The sequence below is a fragment of the Aphis gossypii genome, chromosome 2 (genome assembly GCF_020184175.1).
Source record: "Aphis gossypii isolate Hap1 chromosome 2, ASM2018417v2, whole genome shotgun sequence".
NCBI lineage: Eukaryota > Metazoa > Arthropoda > Insecta > Hemiptera > Aphididae > Aphis > Aphis gossypii.
The window spans coordinates 54,150,197-54,172,875 of record NC_065531.1 but is presented as its reverse complement, the minus strand read 5'-3'; the positions used below and the strand labels follow the sequence as shown (position 1 = coordinate 54,172,875).

At 29.1% G+C, this 22,679-nt stretch overlaps 1 protein-coding gene across 2 annotated transcripts; it reads left to right on the top strand.

Moving 5' to 3' along the window:
- The first annotated feature begins 1 nt into the window (after window position 1).
- Window positions 2-22,357, top strand: LOC114131578 (protein cueball). Of its 2 annotated transcripts, none has more exons than XM_050199511.1 (7): window positions 2-669; window positions 11,680-11,895; window positions 12,001-12,193; window positions 13,745-14,198; window positions 15,681-16,117; window positions 20,181-20,493; window positions 21,125-22,357. In XM_050199511.1, the coding sequence occupies exons 1-7, from the start codon at window positions 600-602 to the stop codon at window positions 21,257-21,259; spliced, it is 1,818 nt and encodes a 605-aa protein (XP_050055468.1). In that variant the 5' UTR covers window positions 2-599; the 3' UTR covers window positions 21,260-22,357. The 2 variants fall into 2 exon arrangements, with proteins under 2 accessions (XP_050055468.1, XP_050055469.1); XM_050199512.1 differs by lacking the exon at window positions 2-669 and adding an exon at window positions 2,095-2,161.
- The last annotated feature ends 322 nt before the right edge of the window (window positions 22,358-22,679 follow it).

The window sequence follows — 22,679 nt, the reverse complement described above, 5'->3', positions numbered from 1 at the left end:
TAACCGTCTCGCCCGGTCGCACGCACACACGCTCACGTCCAGTCGCCGAATCGCACACGCGCGCGCGCGCACACACAGACGAAACAGCTCGCCTACACGCACGCCGCCGACGTAAAGCCGAAAATAACATTAATAACTCGACGGCACGACCGACCGAGGCTCAGTCGCTCTACTCGCTCAGTACATCGCCGCCGTCGTCCGTCGCATCCCGGAGGAGCGCGTGTCGACCGCACGCGGCAATTTCAAATGTTCCGTAATTTTCACCGATTCTTAGCCCGTCACATTTGACACCGCGTCGCCGACGGTTATTTATAGTCCATATTTTTATATTTCGGACTCACTATTAATAATTAATATTGTTGCAATCGTATCGATTCGCGACAATCAACTTTTTACCACCGACACTAATCGTATAATAATATTACGTTTTATTTTTTATTTTTGTAACGCTACAACTCCGAAAACAACACTCCACCGCCGCCGTCGATAATACGTTTATTATTACATAACGAAATAATATAATATATTTGTATAATTTGTCATACACATTACACACACATACCTACTACCTACCTACCTAGTACCAACGCGCACTCGCGATGAGCTTCCTAAAGTACACATTCGCATTGGTTTCGGTCGTTTTGGCCGCCGACACGGTACGAGCATGGGGTAAGTCATTACAGTATTAATTCAAATAATAGGTAATAATTATTACGCGATCATACGTCATAATATTATATCATTATATTATTATCAGTTATTATCATTATTGTTGATAATATAAAATTTATAATTTATTCATATTTTTTATAATCAATGATGATAACGTCGTGCAACTCTACTCGGTCGATCACATGTCGATTATTGCATAATAAAAATAGGAGGTGCTACGATCGCGGATACGTTGCACTGCGGCGCATAGTATCCTACTACCGATCATTAAATCATTAACATGCATAACGATTACAAATTAGCATGTGCGTACACACGACGTACACACGCACGCCGCCGTCTAGCCCGTACGCCAGTGTGGATAATTATATGCGTAAATTATTTTTGCCTACAGAATTATTATTTTATTTTTTTTCGCACGTGATCGGCCATAGAACGAACGCCGGTCGTCACGTACGCCACACGGTCGGCGCTCATGACCTTTCCCTATTTCCCGACCGCCGCGGCCGCCGGATTCTTTTTCACTTCGCTTCTTCTCCGTCTTCTCCGGTCACTTCTTCCTCTGCTTCCTCCTCCCTCCGCCTCCCCCCCGCGCCACCGTACCGCTCGCCGCCGAGTGGCGTACGTGACGAACTGCACGTACACCACACGGTTTTTCACTCACCCCGCACCCTCCGCCACCCCCGACGCGGCGGCCTATTTCACCGCCGCCGCTCCCACCCTCTGGAACAATAACATCAAGCGACGGCGGCGCCGCCGTCGACCCCGCGCGCTCCAGATCGGGATTTATCGACATGAATAATAATATATTGCACAATACCTACCCACTGATCGCGACGCATATTATTATTAAAAAAAAATTTCGTAAATCTTACAACCTGTACATTATAACAACGACGTATTCGTCGGCGTATTAGGCTGAAAATATAACATCCCAATCGTTAAAATATGTTTTTACTATTTTTTTTTTTTTTTGTAATAATATTGTTATTTAAACAACAACGATTATCACTGATGATTCTTGAACTGTTATTATTGGTTTTATTTCCCTATAAAGAACGATGGACGCGATTGTTATAAAACGATTTAATTTGTTTATATTATGCGTGACGATTTTTTTTACATTTCGCAACTACGGACCTAAAGTTCAATGAATAGCGTTTTACCCCTACTCCCGTTTTCGAGCGGTTACCTGTCGAAACTCGTTTATTTATCATATCGATACCTTACAATTTATCAATAATATTATAATAATATATTGTTCGGTGGTCATTGGTCACTGATCACTGATCAGATAGGTCGAACGATTGCATCCATAATTCATATCCACGGTGCTCGTTTTTTGCTCGATTTTAGCATTTGTCAATCACGCTACTAATAACCCAAGATTAGCACTATTATACTTCGGAAATGTATACCTAGTGTTATTCGTCTGTCATGTTTACCACGTGTTTTCAATTTAAGGTGTCTTCAAAAATTCGTTCTAAAGGTAAACTCTTTTTTAATACTTTCTTAAAACAAATATTTACACTTGCGATTTTTCTCGTTCTGTTTGATCTACTCATTTTTTTAGGTATTCGTTGCATAAGCAGTTATTGTAGTATAATAATACTGTTATAGAAATGTTATAATTTATATAACAAAGTCAATATTGTCCACCTGACAAAAATAATGTTTTAGTTTATACTCATTAGCCAAATGTCATAAGAATAATCAAAATAATCGTTTTTGATTGATAACAATTATACGATTTCTAGATTGTAAGATTGTATTACAATGTCCAATGCGAACATATTGATTGATGTACGATATATTTCTTGCGTGGTGTTATATTTATTGACATTTTTAAAGTTGTTCGTTGACGCGCAGTAAGTTGTACTATTGATAACTATTGCATTATTAATTTAATTCTTAATTACTTGGATTTCGAAGGTTGTTAAGTAGAACAAATCGTTGAGTTAAATCAATGTATAGATATTAATATATTATATTAAATTAATAAGTGCATACTAATACAAAAACTAGTTGCTGTCGCAAAAAAAAAAAATACATAATATATATATGTAAAAACGAGTCTGTACGATTGATTTTAATATAATTGTAACAATTAAATAAATTCTTCAATTCATGTTATTTATTAATAATTCTAAATAATAATAATAAATAAATAATTAACCTAATTTTATTATTATTTATTTATTTAGTACATTAGTATTAGGTACACAAAACTAATTACTGAGGTAGGTATAAGGTATATGCATTTAGTAATATGCTTATGTATTTTACTATTTACCATATTTGCTCACATTTTAAGTATCAGTTTTCAAGTGTTTTAACAAAAGCGTAAATTACGTGGTACCTACGTCTACTTTCTATAGATTGTTAGTACGTATAACCTATTGAAGTTATTACAGTAACTATCTAAAGTTAAATCGTTAATTTAAGTATTATTTTGTTAATACGTTGTAGAGAAGTAAACAGTTCGATTAAGTTTTAATTTTTTTTACTGCTGATAAATTAATTTCTATTAGGTATTGTTATAATGTTGTTACTTCACTTTCAATGAAAACGAAATTTTCCATAGTTCACAAGCATTTGTGCATATGTTTTATATTCATAAAATATTTCAGTATTTATCTTATTAAAATCAAGGTAAAGTAATTATTGTAAAATATTGTAATTAGTTTTGAGTACGTTTTTTTTTTTTTAATTTCAAGTATTATATTTTTATGAATTTTAAAATAGTATTATTAAAATGACTAGGAAATGTTGTCTATATTGTTCTATTATATATTTCCAGTAAAAGAAAAATGTCTTATAAAGGTTTGTGTTGGATAGATGAGTAAAATAACTTAAGAAATCTTCTTGACCAGTAATGCCAATAATCTAGAGATATCATCGTGCCACATTGAATATAATATTATAAATGACCGGCGTATGAGTAATTATTAATTGAGCCGATTAAATTTTGTCCAGTCTAACTTTGAACCAAATTAAAAATAATAGTCGCTAAAATTCTGATCTCGAGTACGCTATTCTTTTTGCAAACACTGAATATTAAGTATATTATGTAATATTTATACAGTGGACATATTTTATAAAACAGTGGCGCGGGCATTCGTTTATTAATCATTATAGTTGGTGTAATTATTATGTTATCGTGTAATAGTATGTCTGTCTCTGATTCCGTCTATTACTACATAATTTATGAGTATGGACAGTATGTTTCCAAATAATTTCTATTATCCTAGATGGCTAGAATTACTCGTATTACATTAACGTGTGGAATGTGGTGCCTTGTGTGCAAAACCACAGTATAGGTAGGTACTCCTTAGCGTAATTTACGTGGTTAGGAGTGGATATTCAGGATAAAATAATAATAAATTTTTTTTTGGAACTTAAAAATCAACTATTTATGAATAGCATTTCGATACTGTTATAATTGCAGGTTTTTAGGATACTAATTATTTCTTAGAACTAGTTGATTATTTTTGTACTAGAGGGATGCCCCTCATTTAATTTGTTGTGTCACAGGAGTGATCTCATTCAAATAACAATTCAAAAGCAGTATAATTATTTTATACTATTAAATTGATAATTGATGTGCTGTACTTTTATAGTACCTATAACTAGTTTACAATATTTTTTTTTATGATTGAATTACAACTATATAAATACTAAAGGTATTTTGAGTATTGATAAAACTGTGCTTTAAAAACTAATTATTTTTTTTTATTTAATGGAAACAATATAGTGACCTACTTTGAGCAGGTCAAAATAAAATATTTTTAATTCCCCTTTAATGGTTTTGATATTGTTGTATTATTAATATAGATAATTTATTAAATTCTTGTATCTTGATATAGGACGATTAAGATTAGATATAACTTGCCAAGGTAATAAAATATTGCATAATGTACCTCGTGTAACAACTAACCTAATATCTATATAATTTCATGAAATATTTGAAAATATCATTAATAGGTACCAGAAAGTAGAATTGTTCAGATACTATGGTGGTATTATTTACACTAATAAAAAGATCAACGAACTTTTAAATGTTATCGTTGTATAATTTATTTATAGAAATTTGAAATGTAAATTTAATTGTTGTTTAATATTATTGTAAGTAATTAAAAGCATATTGTTTTAATGATAACGGATTACCTACAAAATGCATTATGATATATGGATTATAGTATACTTTGTAGAAAAATTATTATTGTATTCTTCTGTTTTTAATACTTTAATTTTTTCAAATTATTTAATTCTATACATTTTTAATTTCGCTCGGGAGTTGGGGTTTATTGACTTTTTTAATTCTACTAATACAATTAAATACAAATAATATTTATTAATAATAAACATTTTTTTTCCAATGACTCAATTTTGTCTGCAAAAGTGATAATAAAATATAAATTACTTATTTATGATAATTGTTAAGCCAAACGCTCTCTTATCATGTATACCTACTTACTAGAAAATTGTAGTATAAACAAAACACTTTAAGACGAATTAATAATAATGCAATATGTACCTATTATTTTAATTCATTATCATATCTAACAGTTTTTTTAATAGTGGTAATAAACAATTGAATGTATTTTTTTAACCTCTTATGATATTAAAAGTAACTGTCGTGATTTAAGAAAATTGTAATTAATAATACAATATTTATCGGAAATTTATTAAATCAAAAAAAGATTGACATTTATTCAATCTATACAGATCGTTACTCTGAAACAAACAGTTTTATTCCTTGTTTTATTTATTCAGTATTTTATTGAAACACAGGATTGAGATGTAACAAGTTCAATAATATGCCACTAATAAGTACCTAATGTATACTTATTTGAATCAAGGCCAACAATGTTATTTATTTATTTTTTTTTTATAAATAATAAAATAATATTTTAAAAATGTTAAGTTGAAACTGTTTATTATTATACGAATTATATATGAATTATTTTAATATACATGGTTATATAAATAGCTAGAATGTTAAGATTCTAATTGGTGGTTTATAATTAGTTTTAATTTTAAATATTTTAACAAGTATTTAATTTTGATCATCTAAGAATACAAATATCGTAGAAAGTACTATTTTATGAAGTTAAATTAGGCGATGTTAAATAATATTAAAAAAATATATATATATTATATATATATGTGTATTCTAATATGCTCTAACTACGTAAATATCCATGTATTTCCTTGTCTCCTGTACATATCGTTCAAATGTTATTAAAGATTATATAATACAGTTTGATTTTTCTTATTCAAATTTGTACAGCCTTCTTATGTATCTATTTAGTAAAACTTGATAAATATCAAACTATCATATTATAAAGCAATTCGCCATGAATATTAATACCGGTTTTGTACACATTTTGCGTACCAAAATAATATTTTTTAATCAATAATTAATTTTCAAGGTACCTAAATTATATGGATTTTAGTATAAGTATCATTATTCAAACAGTTGATTATTTTAGTTTCAGTAGTATTGCATTAAGGAAATAGTTCATAATATGATCTGAAGTACTTTTACAGTTAGGTATTCAAAATTTGTCATTGACAATCGGGTATTGAACTAAAACAATGTATAATCGCTAAGTAAATCGAATGGATAAATAATAATATGTCTATATTGTTCGTGTATTTTGTTAAAATTTCAAACTCAATCTAAAGTTAGCATAATATTAAAAAATCAGCCGTGTCTTATGCATTGGAAATTATTGTATTTACTATACGTAATAATTGGTTTTTATACTAATTTTTATCCCAGACATATTTTCTAGTACCGTATTATCAGGGGTATTATCTATCTAAATTCTTTGAAATATTGTTAATTGTAAAGAAACCCGTTAATGAGCTTTAAATTAATACTTGGCAAGAAATTAAAATAGTGAAGTTTTTATGGACATATTTTATTCTAACCGACTCGTTTTCTAGATAATTGTTATTTAATCAAAAAGGGGGGTCATCTGTATGCATGCATACAAGACGTCGCAATGTTTTTTTGTGTGTACGTGTCGTTGATATCTAATTTAATTTCGTATTACTGGATTCCGTATAATATTTTAGTCTCGGAGATAATTAAAAATATTTTAAATTTATAGATTGTATAATTTTTTTTATTAAGGAGATATAATTATCCTTGCGCGCATACTGAGTTTGACACCCAGACAATTTATATAGATATACTATTTCTTCATATCTTAAACGGTTTAATTTTTACCAATTAATACTAAATAGGGATAATTTTGAAACTTTCGATGGCGATCCAGCTAGTAAAAATTGTATATTGCTACTTAATGACTTACTAAAAAAAAAAATTCATAAATGTATTAATGAATATTATTTCTATAATAATACAATATAACTAGCTATATAAATCCATTGTGAGGCGTATAAAATTAATAGTAGGTTATGAACTTTGGGTTACGTAGTTGGTACAACAATTTTCAAATGTTTGAATAATCATAATTTACGTCAAATATATTGATCACAATACACAGTAAACAAAACTGTTTAATTGAATTCATGGATATAATAAATTTAATAGATTTTCATTTAAAATGTTTTCGAAGTAATTAACAAACGATATTGTATAATGTATGTTAAAGATTTTTAATATCTTGTAAAATAAATATTATTAAATTATACGCCATAAAAGTACATAATGTATATTAATATATTATACAAGAAAAAATTCAGTATTCTTTTAAATCTCATAATTTTCGAATTGTGTTTATAGTATTTTATTTTTAATTATCAATTGAACAAATATTATAATAAACAATAGCTCCTTTATTATTATTGTTATTATTATTCAAATAGTAATTGAGATTTATATTAACTTTGGTAAATTAGGTTATTTGATGACGTGTGCATGATTACTTCATAGTGTTTTTTTATTTATTACTGTTTGCATACTAATATGAATATAATACGGTGTAGAGTAATGAGAATGTTTTTTATTTTTGAACATCGTTAGATTTGTTGGTTAATGATTATTGTATTGCTTTTATATGTAATTTTATTTTGTTATCGACACTTTAGTATAATAATATAATATTGTTTGTCACTATATGATATATGTGATTGAATGTTCAGGTGTTCATCGAAGAGCTTAGCTCTAGCCACACTATTCAGAGTATTTGGTATTGACGTTAAAAATAGATAATGGTTGGCTACTGTAGTTACTGTAGATCATGCTGGGATTGTTTTTAACTGTACATTTTTGGCTGACACAGGTATAACTCATTCATAGTCTAAATAAAATTATGTAAATCTGAATTTAGTAGACCTAATGAAAACGAAAAACCGTTTTTTAAATACTAAATAGTTAATTTTATAGTTTAGTGTTATGGAATATTGAAATTTCACTTATTATGGGATTTAATAACTATAATACATAATTATACTACTTAAAGTCATATACCCGTATGTCATAAGTCATGAGAAGGTCAAATAAATAAGTAAAAATAGTATTTGAAAACTTTTATTTTATGCATACAATAATACGAATATTTATAATATTATGAATTATGATACTATAAATGTTGACAAATTAATATGAAATAATACAATTCTTAGTATACCACGGCTAAAATATTCTGAAGTATATAGATACATTTAAATTTAAAAAATATAAATTAAAACTTAGGTAATTTTTGCGATTTTTTTTTTTAAATTTTAACTGCCGAATTTCATCAAATTGTCGATATAAACTTTTCATGTATCTACTTTTTAAATATTTTTTATTTATCTTGTATTCATCTTGTTATGATGTCATTTTTTATGGTACTTAAACAATTACAATCAACGTGATATTCTTAATTATATAGCTAAGTTTGAATAGTCGCCAATTATAAAATTAGACGTTTTTAATCTAGATGATAATACATTAATATACGTTAATGTATTTTATATTGTTATTAATAATAATCAATTTTGAATACATTTTATATTGTAAATTGAATATAAATTTTACATAATATATAATATATAATAAAAAAAATATTAAATAATTTAACACGTAAAATATATATTTTTTCAATTATATTTAAGTATGTTGATTTCCATTATTTATGTTTACCTATATTAATTAACGTCTAATTATTAGAACATGATTTTTAAATAAGATTCTTCGATTTGTACGAGTATTAATAATAAAATTAGTGTAAGTTTTGTACTACTAAAAACATTTTAGAAATTGTAAAACAACACTCAGTTGTCTATGATAATTGATAAATAATTATTCTATTTAGTAATTTATGTAAATATAAATGCCTAACTGAAATGTTATCTTTGTGAGCGTTTAGTAAGTGTTTACCTACTGAATTAATAATATATATTTGTATATATATTTTTTCATTGATAGATATACCTATTAACAATATTATCGCTCCCGTGAGCTTTTTATTAAATTTAATACATCGGGGTTTTCTTCTAATCTGGAATTTATTCGCTTTTATCGTTTTAAAAATAATTGTTTACTCGTGTAATGCATTTATCTAACTTTTTTCCTCGCTTTTTTCTACAAAAAATAGGTATATCATAAATGTTGACATTAATAGATAAGTATAAATAAATTTTAATTATCAAATAACAATATTATTTATAACATCTAACTGGTTTCATATTATGCACATCAATATGATGAAATTATTGTGTCAGATAATACGTTTAAATATACCTAAGTCAAAAAGTACTTAACTTTGAAATGCAATTTGTCGTCTTACATTTTCATTGAGTTACCTATAATCATAATTTTTAATAAGTATCTTTAATTTTTATTTTAGTGTTTATATTGAACGGGAATGTGAACTTTTAGACTTTAGTTCTTATTCCTTTATGCTTTATTGAATATTCAAGTACGTAAAGTAGAAAGCGTAACCTTCATTATTCTTGTAACATACAGTACTTGGGTATTTACCTTTTTATTGTAATTTATTTAAATTATACGTATATTAGTGTGTAGCAAATTATTATAATATAATTATAAACAAAATTATATGAATTAAATAATACATTTAGATACTGGTAAGTGGTAATGTGTAAGTACACATTAATTGTAATAATATATTCATTATAATACGCAAATCAGTATATTTGCTGTGTATAAAATAACATAATAAGAATTAGTGTTCACTAGGGTTGGGTTAGGTATGTGGTGGCCCGTGGCCGGATAAATAAGAAAATATATTTTTTTTACTTATTAAAATATCATAAAATTGTGGGGTCGCCTGGATTGCAGTTCACTCAGTTCTCCCCCCCCCCCAAATGGTGGCCGTGGTGTCCACGTATGTATAAAATTCTTAAACAACTACAAAATACTTAAAACAATAATTGTTTTTAGTTAATTAACCATAAATTGGCGATGAATAAATTTTAATCATTTATTAAGATCTATAATCGGAAAATAGTTCATACGTCATTCTCGTCTATGCGTTATGAAAATCTGTGTAATAATTGCAAAAACGCGATAATATACATACATTGGTACATTGAAACAGCAGTCTTCATTCGCAACATCAACTACTCAGGGATTATATTGATATTTTTTAAATTTTATAACTGAATGACAAGTGTAATTTTTATATTACATGTTGTATGAATTTCTATTTGATAAAATATATACAATACTAAGTATAACAATATTCAAATTTTAATCATAATCGATTTCAGTCAATTTACTTTTTGTTAAGTTTAAACATTTTTTTATGCTATACAATTTATCGTTTTAGTTTATTGTTTTTATATCGAATGTTTTGACGATTATTTGAATAATAGAGGAAATTAATGGACAAGTTCAAGGTGAAAAATCTGCAGGTATTAAAATAAATTGATATAGATGTATGATATTATCTTCGATTCGCATTTCGCAACAATTGAAAATAGTAATTTCTGGTACTTTCAGTTCACATTCCAGGAAATAAGCTTTAAGACTAATGATATGGATAGTCTGCCCTTGGTCAATGTATCTCCTCAACATCTGATTATAGATATATTGATGATATTGTATAAAATATAATTAATTCCCGAACCAAACAGTTTTAAAACCGGAGTTGTATCTTCGAACTTGTCATTTTAATTATTGTATATCGGTTTTTTTCACCTTGTTTCACGTAGATAACCTTGTAATTAAAATTGAGGTCAATGTTGACATAGAATCTATGTGAAAGATGTAGGTATATTATATATCTAAAAATATGTTTCTTATCCGTGCAAGCATAAGAGAGATAATAAAGAGTGTTTCTTCTAAAATAGGTATAAGTAATTACCTATTTACACACTAGATATCCTCATCGATGTATGTTGATAATTAGGTGAATTATAAATTAATCCATTGACTAATTAAATAACTATACCTCGATAACAACTACTCAAAGTAAAATTTGAATAAAAATTAGTTCAAACTGGTATAAAATCACATTGTATTTCTAAAATCCTTGAAGATATAATTTTTAGCTAATTTAAATTCAAAAAGGTTTTTATTTAAAGTTGAGCGGAAGTCGAACGTATTTGTTTCTTTTAATTATTGCATTATATCATATATGATACATTGTCCAGTATATTACGTTGTTATTCGATATTAGTATGTATATTTAATACACTTTTGTGTATTATGTATTTTATAATTATTTTTATTAATTTTTACTTGACCATATATATTTAGCAATGCTAAATACGAATAGAATGGTTTAGCTAAAAGTGTGCTAGTATACATTAAGTATACAAGTAAAAACATATACTTATGTAATCTTAAAAAAGAGGATGTTTTCATTCTATAGTGAAAGCTATAGCGTGTATCTTAATATACCTGTATATATACATTCGTGTTTTATATAGATTTTACTCTTATAAACTATACTGCGCAGTATGATCATACAAAATAAAAAAATATTTACTTATAAAATGAAATCTTAATTAAACAATAATATTTTAGGTGTACTGTTATTTTAGTTGTGTAATTATTTTTTGTGTATTGATTTATAGATTTAAGCGTGGTGACTCCAGCTCAGATTCAGTTCCTTACAAAAAATGTCGTAGAGAATACGGCGGCCGACAAGTTGAAAAACATGGGTGCCATTGCGTATGATCCTATTAAAAAAGACGTATATGTCAGCGACGCCAACCAGAAAGTCGGAAGTATATTCCGGTTAAAGACTACCGGCGATACAGCGTACACCATCATCGAACCTATCGTTGCCAGTTAGTACCTATATTTTGGAATTCGGCTGTTCACAGCTACTAAAATATTTACTCTCGCCAAATAATATAATGTACCTACTAAATTCCTGATTTTTGTATCTACAGAACAAAACGTTACTGTACTGGGTATGGTGTTCGACGATCGTACGTCCACGCTGTACTGGACTACTGGCAACGGGCTGACCATCAACTTTGTTCACGTACCGGAAAATTCGACCAAGGTTCCCCTCACAGGACACGTCCTATTCAAGTTCAAAGATGCAATACCCCAAGGTATCGCGATCGACACGTGTCGGGGGTGAGTTACTGATTTTTAATGATTTTTATTAATTGCTTCAGAGCTATAACATACAAATTGGTATGTTTGATTGATTTGGTCTAGTGTGTTGCAAACATCGTACCTATAATAAATATCTCATATTTATACTCACAACTTGGATTAATTTAACATTTAGGCAAAGTAGATTATAGTTTCATATTAAAAACTAATTCTGAACAGCCAACTAAAAGTGTTTTTTTATCGAAGGTTAATAAATTATCCAAATATCAAAATGTCAATAATATTATTCATTTAATTTATATATTTATGTGTGTGTGTATATTATACTAAATTTTATTCGAATTTACTTATTCATTTATTATAACCTAATTTATACGTATTGTACAATGCACCTACAAATTACCATAAATATTATTATTTTATTTTTACATTGATGGCATTTTATTAATTTAAACTAAATTTATCAACTTTGGTTTAAAACATGTTGTAATAGAGTTTATATAAATGGCACATACTTTAGCAATAAGAGATTTAATGAAAATACAAATAAATAGCCACATAGGTCACTATAATGTTAATGAACAGTATTGATCACTTTACTTTGATAACCTTCACGTTGGCAAGTGACGACGTATTACTTTAGCGGATTGCCGGATTATAATATATTATGAACTTTATAAGACTACAATTAATAAACGATACTTAAATGTTAAATATTATTCATTTTATTAATTTGTTTTATTTTGTATTTCAAGAAGCAGCTTATATACTTCACAAAGTTAAATAATTTTAGTACCTAAAAAAAACGATGATTCAAATGGATAGTTGATCTCAAATCTCGATTATTTATTAATATTTTTTTGACGTAACAGTTCAAACTTCATAAAATATTTTAAATCATTAATATTTGTGATAAATTATATTTTTATATTGAAAATATATATCATTTGTTTTTATGTATTAATAATATGTATTCAAATTATTTAAAAACTTCTCAATGTCAATATAATCAATAGAATAAATTATGAATTTGCCTTGTTTCTGTCTCAAATGTTCTTTGACAATTGTTAATCTAATTAATGTAATTTTCAACAAAAGCAATAAATTTTTATCACAAATAAACATAAAATATAAAATTAATTATAATATGATAAAATATTCAGTATAACCAACATAATAAATTTCCATGTAAAAATCATTTATGCCTGGAAATACCAGATTGTTGCACTGGACTAGAGTCCTCTCTCCACTCGGAATCACGCCATGCGTATTATAGTTATCAGTATTTGTTAACACAGTAGTGCTAATTTTTATTGATACGAATTTAAAAATTAGCGTTTTACTTGGAAAAATGTCTGAAAATGGTTTATCTTTGAGGCCAATTTCACACGGGTTTATCAATTATTTCACCAGTAATTAAATTAAGGAAACTAAGCTAAACTTAAATTTGTGTTCTTTGACGATACAACTTTAAAAAGTCTGATTGGTCCCCTCTCCCCTCCCAAAGTAAAATCTCATCACTATACCGTTTCAAAGACATTGTAAGCAATATGCGTTTTCATGTTTCAGGTATTTGTACTGGACGAATTGTAACCATCTAAATGCTACCATTGAACGGTCCCGTCTGAACGGGTCGGACCGTCAAATCATAGTACACGAAAACCTATTCCAGCCTTTGGGCATCGCAGTCGACGTGGAACGCAACTTAATCTACTGGAGCGATGAGCACGAGGGTCTGTACTATAGCATCGAGAGCAGTGACCCAGATGGTGGTAACCGGAGGACGCTCATTCACGGCACACACCACCAGCCGTTCTCTATAGCGGTGGACGAAAAGGACATCTACTGGAGCGATTGGATTAACAACGCCGTGTGGACAATGCCCAAGGACTCGTTCCAGGGGGGCGTGCAGCCGTCCTTAGTCGCCAAGTACGAGATGATCAGCACGCCGATGGGTCTGATAACGCCCACTGGCAACACTACCATGATCAACAGCACGTATTGCGCGATGCACAGGTCAAAAGTAAGTTTCACACTGATTTTCCACGTATCTCCGTTAGTCCCATTCGATGTAGCTAAACTCGCCCCCTCCTCTCCGTATCAGAAATCGATGTGTCTTATTTAAAGATGTTTCCTAACGGACTCTTTGTATTGTATTTGTCTGCTTTGCCTTTACTGTGTCCACTATTTGTACGGTGAAAATAATCTGGGAAGTATAATATATTCTTTAACTCAGTGTTTTTATGTTTATACATTTTCAAGGTTTATTTTCACAAACATGACACTTTAAAAAATAATTAAAAATGGGCGCCTAAATTTAATGACATTAAAAACTTTTTAAATATTTTTGTATCATCATATTAATTTGTAGTTATTCGTACACATTCAATATAATAATTTTATAAAATCACTAAGACTATGGTATAGATTTTCATATTTATAGATTGCCACGATAACATTTTTGTATTCTAAAGCCGTTCACAGTTTTACAGTTTTACGTCGTAGGTGATTTTTAATTTTGATAGAACAGTAAAGACTAAAACCGCACACTTTAATATTATTAATTATAACTATATATATACACGGTGATTCATGGAGATATGACAATATTTTACATTAAAATTACATTTGAACGTATCAAATTGTTGTGATAAACGCTGTAGGTATATATCTATAAATTTTTTTTATTTCATCTCAATCATATATAATTATCAATAGTATAGGCATAATCAATATTTTAATAATAATAAATATTTCAATAAGTACCTATGTGCAATTAAATCAATTTAATTATTCTTAAATATTTTAATTCCTATTATTTATTTTAATTAATTAATCAATGTAATAAAAAGCAAAGTTTTTATTATTGTTATTTTATAAACGTGCGGTTTCATAGCGTAGTTTATCCAGCGAAATATTATATTTGCGGTTTTTTAGGTACTACCTACTATTTATATGTATTTATTTTAAATTGTCGGTTTTGGATTACCCCACACTAACATTTAATAAGACATTATAAACGAATCGGTAATCGGACGTTAACTATAGGCGCCGGTGGCGCATGTAGCTTCTATGTAATCAGCTGTGACGGTTATCCATCTCCGAGGCTCGTACGTGTAATTATGTTTTAAAAGAGTACGCTACGTTAACACGTGTTGTTTCTGTCTTACGTCTTACACACCAGTAACATTGAAAATCTACGAACGGCATTGTTACTATACAGTTTATTCAATATTATTGAGAAAATTTACATAATATGTTTTATTGAATTTGAAGAAGATTATAACTGAGCCCTGCAATCGTAGAGTTTATTATGTTTTATGTTTTTTTCTTATATATGACTCGCGTAAATACGTTTTTTACAAGTTTACATTACCCGTTTTATTAAGTAAAAATATTTCACTCTCGCGCTCAGTTAATATTCCCCCATCTACTAACGTAATCATATAAGCCCCCCCTCCCAGTCACGCAATAATAATAATAATGTGGTCGGTTATTTGCGCAGGACATCGAAGTGACGACGACGGAACTGACGCCGGAACTGATCCCGTACGACGTGCTGAGGAACATTTGCAAGAACAAGGGCGTGTTGCACGCCAACGGGACGTGTACGTGCGCCCCGGGATTTGAGGGCGAATACTGCCAGACGGGCGTGTGCGACGGTTACTGCAAGTACGGAACGTGCTCGCTGTCGGACGCGGGACAGCCGACGTGCCAGTGCTCGGAGACCAGTTACGGCGACCGGTGCGACAAGCAGCTGTGCGCGGGCCGGTGCCAGAACGGCGGCGAGTGCACGATGGACATGGCTGGCAATCCGCACTGCGAGTGTCCTGTCGGGTACGCGGGAGACACGTGCGAGTACAAAGCGTCCTGGCTGAATGACGTGTGTTCGGTGTACTGTCAACACGCCTTGTCCAAACAACAACAGTCGTCCGTCTGCAGGTGATTATATAATATAATTATGATTGAAATCAATATTGGTCAATCGATTTTTTAACCATTTCGGACAAAAGTCAGCTGCATCACCACCACTTCGTGAATGGATTTGTGCAAATTATTATTGGTAATACGTCGGTGCGACCCTTTGGCGTGTAGTATTCACAATATGATGTGTAAATGTTTTGTTTTTAACGCTTGCAATTGGTGTGCTTGTTTTCGGTTTTTGTTTTTAATTTTCAAAAAAAAAAAAAAAATACTCACATATACCTACATATTGATATGAGTTTAACTGCGTTTTTAACGACAATTTATAATTTGAATCTCGTTACTAATACGCGACGGAGCAGTGTAAAATACTATTTATTCAGTATTTTTGAAAAGAATTCCGTTTCCGGTTGTATGGAATTTAAAACAAAAGTTCTTCAAAATATATTTTTGGATTTTAAAAGTTGTGCATTATCTTCTACTTGAAAATATGTATAAAAAAAGTGTTTACGATCAATCGCGAACGTTTTACCGATTTATTATGGTTCATATTTGATGAGCACACGATCTGTATAGTATAATATTTTGTAGTAGTTATAAAATATTACAAAATCACTTCTAACATGCATTTATTAATTTATTTCGCTCTAGTCTGTCTGAAAACATATAAGCATACATTATATTAATAATTTTGTCCTATAATGTTCGCGAGTCCGGATTCGTACGTACAAGGTCATCTATAGGGTGGTGTTATAGACGGTATAGTGTCTGGCTGAACTGTTGATAACCATGGTTTATCTATATTTATTAATCATTTATGAATTTATGATATATATATATATGTGTATGTGTTTGGTAATTTGTTATACACGACGAATCGATGCACAAATGGCGCAATAGTGATAATTCTATACTGTTTCTATGTGAAATCTCAAAGAAAAATTTATTATTTATTGCGAAATTATATATATGTATACGTACCCGGAAAGTACAGTAGCTATTTAAACTTATTCAGCTTTAGGACACCTGAATTGCCACTGTAGAGGGGCTTCAATTCGTTATTTAAGTGCGTCTAGTACTGCATACGTCATATTATATTATACTTCTACGTGTTACATTTATCATAATATTATAGAGTATAATATATAGAGTTAAAATATGCTACACTTTCACGATATTGTGTTGTGACAGCGACCGCCTTGAAATCTGCAAAATCGTAGTCTCGTATATAATAATATAAACATTTACGATCATCTAATATCTATTCACCTTTTACTTTATATATATGTATAATATGTGTGTCTTTTATACATGATACATCTGTTATCTAAATTTTCAACGATCTCAGCTATTCACGGATAAGTCGGTATAAACGTCTTGATTTAATCTGTACCACGGTTAAATCGTTTTGGTAAAACGATACATTATAGCCCTAAAATTAATAAGTTTCTAAGCATCTCTGGCAGAAACACACTAAAAACGTACTTATTATATGTGTAATATTATAATACATTATTTATGATTAATTTAAACATTTATGGATCGTATAATTTCCCTTATTCGTAAATATCAGCTACAGAACATTATTCATTAATCTATTACGTTGTTGGACTTTCCCACACATTCTTTTACTCGATCGAATAGTATACCTATGGTGCTTAAGTTTCGAAGCAATAAACAACAGTGAATAATGACTATATAATTACGCTAAATGTTATAATAATAACTAAATAACTATATGTATGATATATGTACTAGTCACCTTGCACAATGTATTTGTTCGTGATTTAAATATGTTCGTATTGCTGCAATAGCTTCGCACCGATAGTCATTTTGTTATGGATCATTTGGAGATATTCAAATGATGTACAATGTAGGTGCTTACTATACCTATATCCGTATTATATATAAATCCAGTAGGTGTGTGCTTTCAATCATTTTTAAAAACAACGTCAACACCACTCTTGTAAGTGAACGGAACTATTGAATGTATCTCGAAGTGCATAAGGTTAAATGTACACGACGTATTGATTGTTTGCCCCCGGACCCTTGTATATATGTTCCATGTACCTACATTTAAATAACATATTAAACCAGTAGCTTAAAAAGTACTTGCGCAATATATGTATTATATATATATTCTAAATTTTTAACCTGTTGAACTTATTTTGTGTGTGCATTATGCTCACACTGTTTTTCTAGACCCAGCTGGGGCCCTATTCTTGAATCGAAGTGATAATTTATCAAATACGATAATTATCAATTCGTATATCACACCCGATAATATTTTATCAACTGTATCAATTCTCGAACGAGAAACGATAAGTAAAATTATAAGTGATAATTTACTTGAATCTCCTTGAATAAATAGCGTATGCCGTTATCACGTTATCAATAGACAGTTAATAAATATTAAAAACTATTATATTAAAAACTTAGTTACTATTTAATATTTTTGCGTGTACATATTATTTTGTTTTGTGCAACGTATATTTTTAAAGTTTTATTCAACAAATATATCACGTATTTATTTAATATGAAATAAACTAATAAATAACAATAATATTTATAGGGATCATTATTTAAGTAAGTACTTACTTTAGTCTGTATATTTAAGGCAGATGTCCTTGTTGCTTCTGTCATATGAGGAGTTAATATGTTTATGACATATCTTACTAAATCTTTTGTCAGTCTATAATTGTTTATAAAAATATAATCTGGTAATAAAAAAGCATCAAATCGTTCACTGTGACTAAGCTTTCGGTAATTTACTGCATTTTCTTGCCGTTCTAAGTTTTCTAATGCAGCTATATAAAACTCATCCATACTCTTGTAGATTTTTATATCAATTATAAAAAAAATCACGAGTAAGTAACGAGATCACGATAAATTACACTAAAAAGTCAATAACGAGTAAATTAACGACCAAGAAAATGGGTGATAGAATAGAAAATAATAATACAAGTATATACAACTCAAATAATAGGTAACAGTGATAATCAATTTCACCAGTGAAATAGGTAGGGATAATTTATCGTTTTAATTATCAAATTAAATTATCAATAATTCATTCAAGAATATCAAAAAACGATAATTTCAATTTTCATGTGATAATTAAAGAATATCACACGTGATAAATTATCACTTCGATTCAAGAATAGGGCCCCTGTGCAGCTTGTTCGATTTTTATATAATATTTAATTCCTACATATAATATATATACACGCATACATTGAAGTATCAATGAATACTTTAATATTGTTTTAAACATCATAATTTATTTTAATTAACATGTATATATCCTATAATAATATTATGTGTGTAGACAACATAATTTATTCTGAATTTTCGCTTTTAGTGATAACTGCTGCAAGTAATAATGTGCGGTCAATTATTTATTGACCGTTATTGTACGATTACATTACTTATACTGTTAATAGTGTTAATGGCTTAAAATGTTTATTTATATCTGTTCTATTAAATTTATTTCTCTTTTATATCTTTATTGCCTATTTTTGTGTGATACGAAATTCGTTACGTGTAATAGTATAATAGACATTATAGTGTTTAGGTAGCACGAAGTCATTGATGCGTGTAACGATTATGTAATATGCGACAGTATTTAATATTTTAATGTACGAGTAGGTAATCACACACATATTTGATGTTTTATCGCTGGCTTAGACAATAATTTATCAGTTATGGACTTGGTTTAGTCCACAGTAATTCGATAATTTATTAACAATGATATGTATGATGCGGTATTATGTTTAAACATTTAAACAAGTCTACGTTATAGGTTAAAAAATATGTGTATATGATAATTTTTATTTAAGTTAGAAAGATGAAGTCTCCCCCTCACATATGTGTTTATTTGCTAGCTATACTAAAATATGTGTTGATGTTACGAATTACAAAAAATAGGCCTTGGTTATGCAATCCCCCTCTTTACGTAATTTGGTATAATATACACTAATACTCTTCCTCGCTATTTGGTATAACATAATACCCACTTCCAATATTAGGCCAAAACGGTTTCTCTCCATACGATTATCATGACGATGGCAATTTTTTTTTTCAGGTGCGAAGAATACAGACAGCAGTTCGATTACTCGGAAATGGCTATGCTCAATCATTCGGACATGTCACCGTGCAAGCTCAGCAAGAGCATGGTGGCCGTGATCGCCATACTCACGATGTTCGTCGCCAGTCTAAGTACCATAACCATAGTTCTGGCCAGGAAAGTGCGGTTGTTGGGCCGCCGACCCAGAATCAAGAAGCGCATTGTTGTGAACAAGAGCATTACGCCGTTGACATGCCGGCCGCCGCAACAGGAAAATCAACAGTGCGAGATAACTATCGAGAACTGTTGCAACATGAACATTTGTGAAACGGTAAGCGCACTCGGTGTAAACTTAAAACGATTTTTTATAATTTATTACGTATCCTGATTTGTATGCGAAAATCATATTATTCATCTACACTTAATTTACAATAATTCTGATTAAAAGTTTCGTAATGCGTAAATTCTGTGGTTGATTTTGGGTTTTTGACTTTTTTTTTATGAATTTAAGTAAAAATTTATGGAAGTTTCATAATTCTATGGGGAATTGTTTAAAAGTTGCATATTTCATAAATATTAAATAAAATAATTTATTGTTAACTAAATATTTTTTACAACACTAAATTGAAAAAAATAAAAATAATAAAATAGCACCGTACTATTAATTTTTACGTTTATATTTAAAATCTATTGAAGTTTCCAAGTATTTTAATTGATAAAGTACTTATTTTAAATATACGCATATATTTCATTGTTGATGTATACAGTATATGTATACTCCTTGCATATTTTTAAAATTTCGTGTGCATATAATATATTCTACAATATTCTAGAGTAATAATAGGCTCTATAGTTTCTATACAGTTATAAATTATAATATAATATTATTGATTATTATTAATAATAATTATAACTCAATTCAGTTAAACATATTTTTAAAATTATATATATTTTTTTTTTAGCCATGTTTCGAACCAGATTTTCGGTCGCCCAAGATGGGAGGTCTGTTGTCGTTAGGCAAGTCGAAAAAAGAAGACAAAGCCAACTTGTTGAGTAATACGGACATGTCAAGCGAAGACGAAAAACCGTTGTATTGATATAGTCTGCTAGAAAATTGAAATGTAATTTATTCGTTTTTACTTAAGGGGCTGTATAGGTACCTATAACACGTTGTGCTTTGTTGTTGTCGTTGTTGTTAAAGCTGGACAAATTTGTGATATTCTATATTGTTCCAAGCCATTCGGTTTCCAATTTTTTTACGATTTTAAGTACCGAAGACAGTATCGTTTAGATCATTATACTATTATTTTATTTCGTTGAAGAAAAATACTTACACGAAAAGCTCGATTTATATAGCTAGTATTTTTTTATTGAAACGTATTGTGTGTTTGCGAAAACTATAATGTACCTACTACAAGTAGGGTTTATGTAGTTCTGGTTTACGGTTTCTGGTTACGGTTTATGGACGTATTACACGTCTGACTCTGAATGTATGTGCAGCTTTTTATTCTTTCCAATCGTGCAGCCCCCCCTCCCCAAATCCATATAATTCTATTATTATTTTATTTTAATATTATTATTTTATTATTATTATTATTATTATTATTATTTTTTTTTTTTTAATAAACTGTTTTTAATACAAGACTGGAAATTTGTATCTTAAGTATTTTTTTTTTTCGTTTTATTGTTAAAACTAGTGAAATTAGTGTATTGTCGTTACAATAAGTATTTGTATTTACTATATTTTGTAAATTAAATATTTATCTTTTAAAATAAAATCATATATTTATGATATGTATGTTATATAATATTGTTATATATTATATTATACCTACATACTGATAAGTATTTGCGAATTTTTTTGTAAAACGTCGCATAGTAATATAATATACGTATTATTATTTAACTCTTAAAAAAACGTTTTTTTTTTTTTTACGTTCGAATAATATTATAACCTAATCTAATTTATTTCTAACCACAAACCATGTTATGTTCAATTCTCGCTTAAGAAAGACTTAAGTTTAATCCGTTGTGAGATTCCCTATATGTATAAAAAATGTTATATCCATGGTAGAGAAAAGAGGGGCGTTGGGGGTAAAACCCTCATCTAATATATATATTTTTTTTATATTAGTTTATAAATTATTATAGAGTATTGATTTGTCAGAAATATATTTGATTGATTTTTTTTTCAATTTATTATTATATTTTATGTTAGATACAAATTAATAGTTGTACAAGATTTGTAATTTACAATTTTCGATCGATTATTTCGTTGAAAATTACTCAGATTTATATGGGCAATAACCTGCAATAGCGATTAGGCGGTCGGTTGTTCGTCCACCGTTACCTTTGATCGAAAGCGATGATACTACAATAAAATTACTATTGTTAATTATTGTCAATGTCATGAATTTCGTTTGAACGGTTTGGTCCATTCGATATTTTCATAATGAATCTATCGTTTCTAATTTTCTATCTGTATTCAATTTGTTTTAGTCCCCCTTCCCAGAAAAA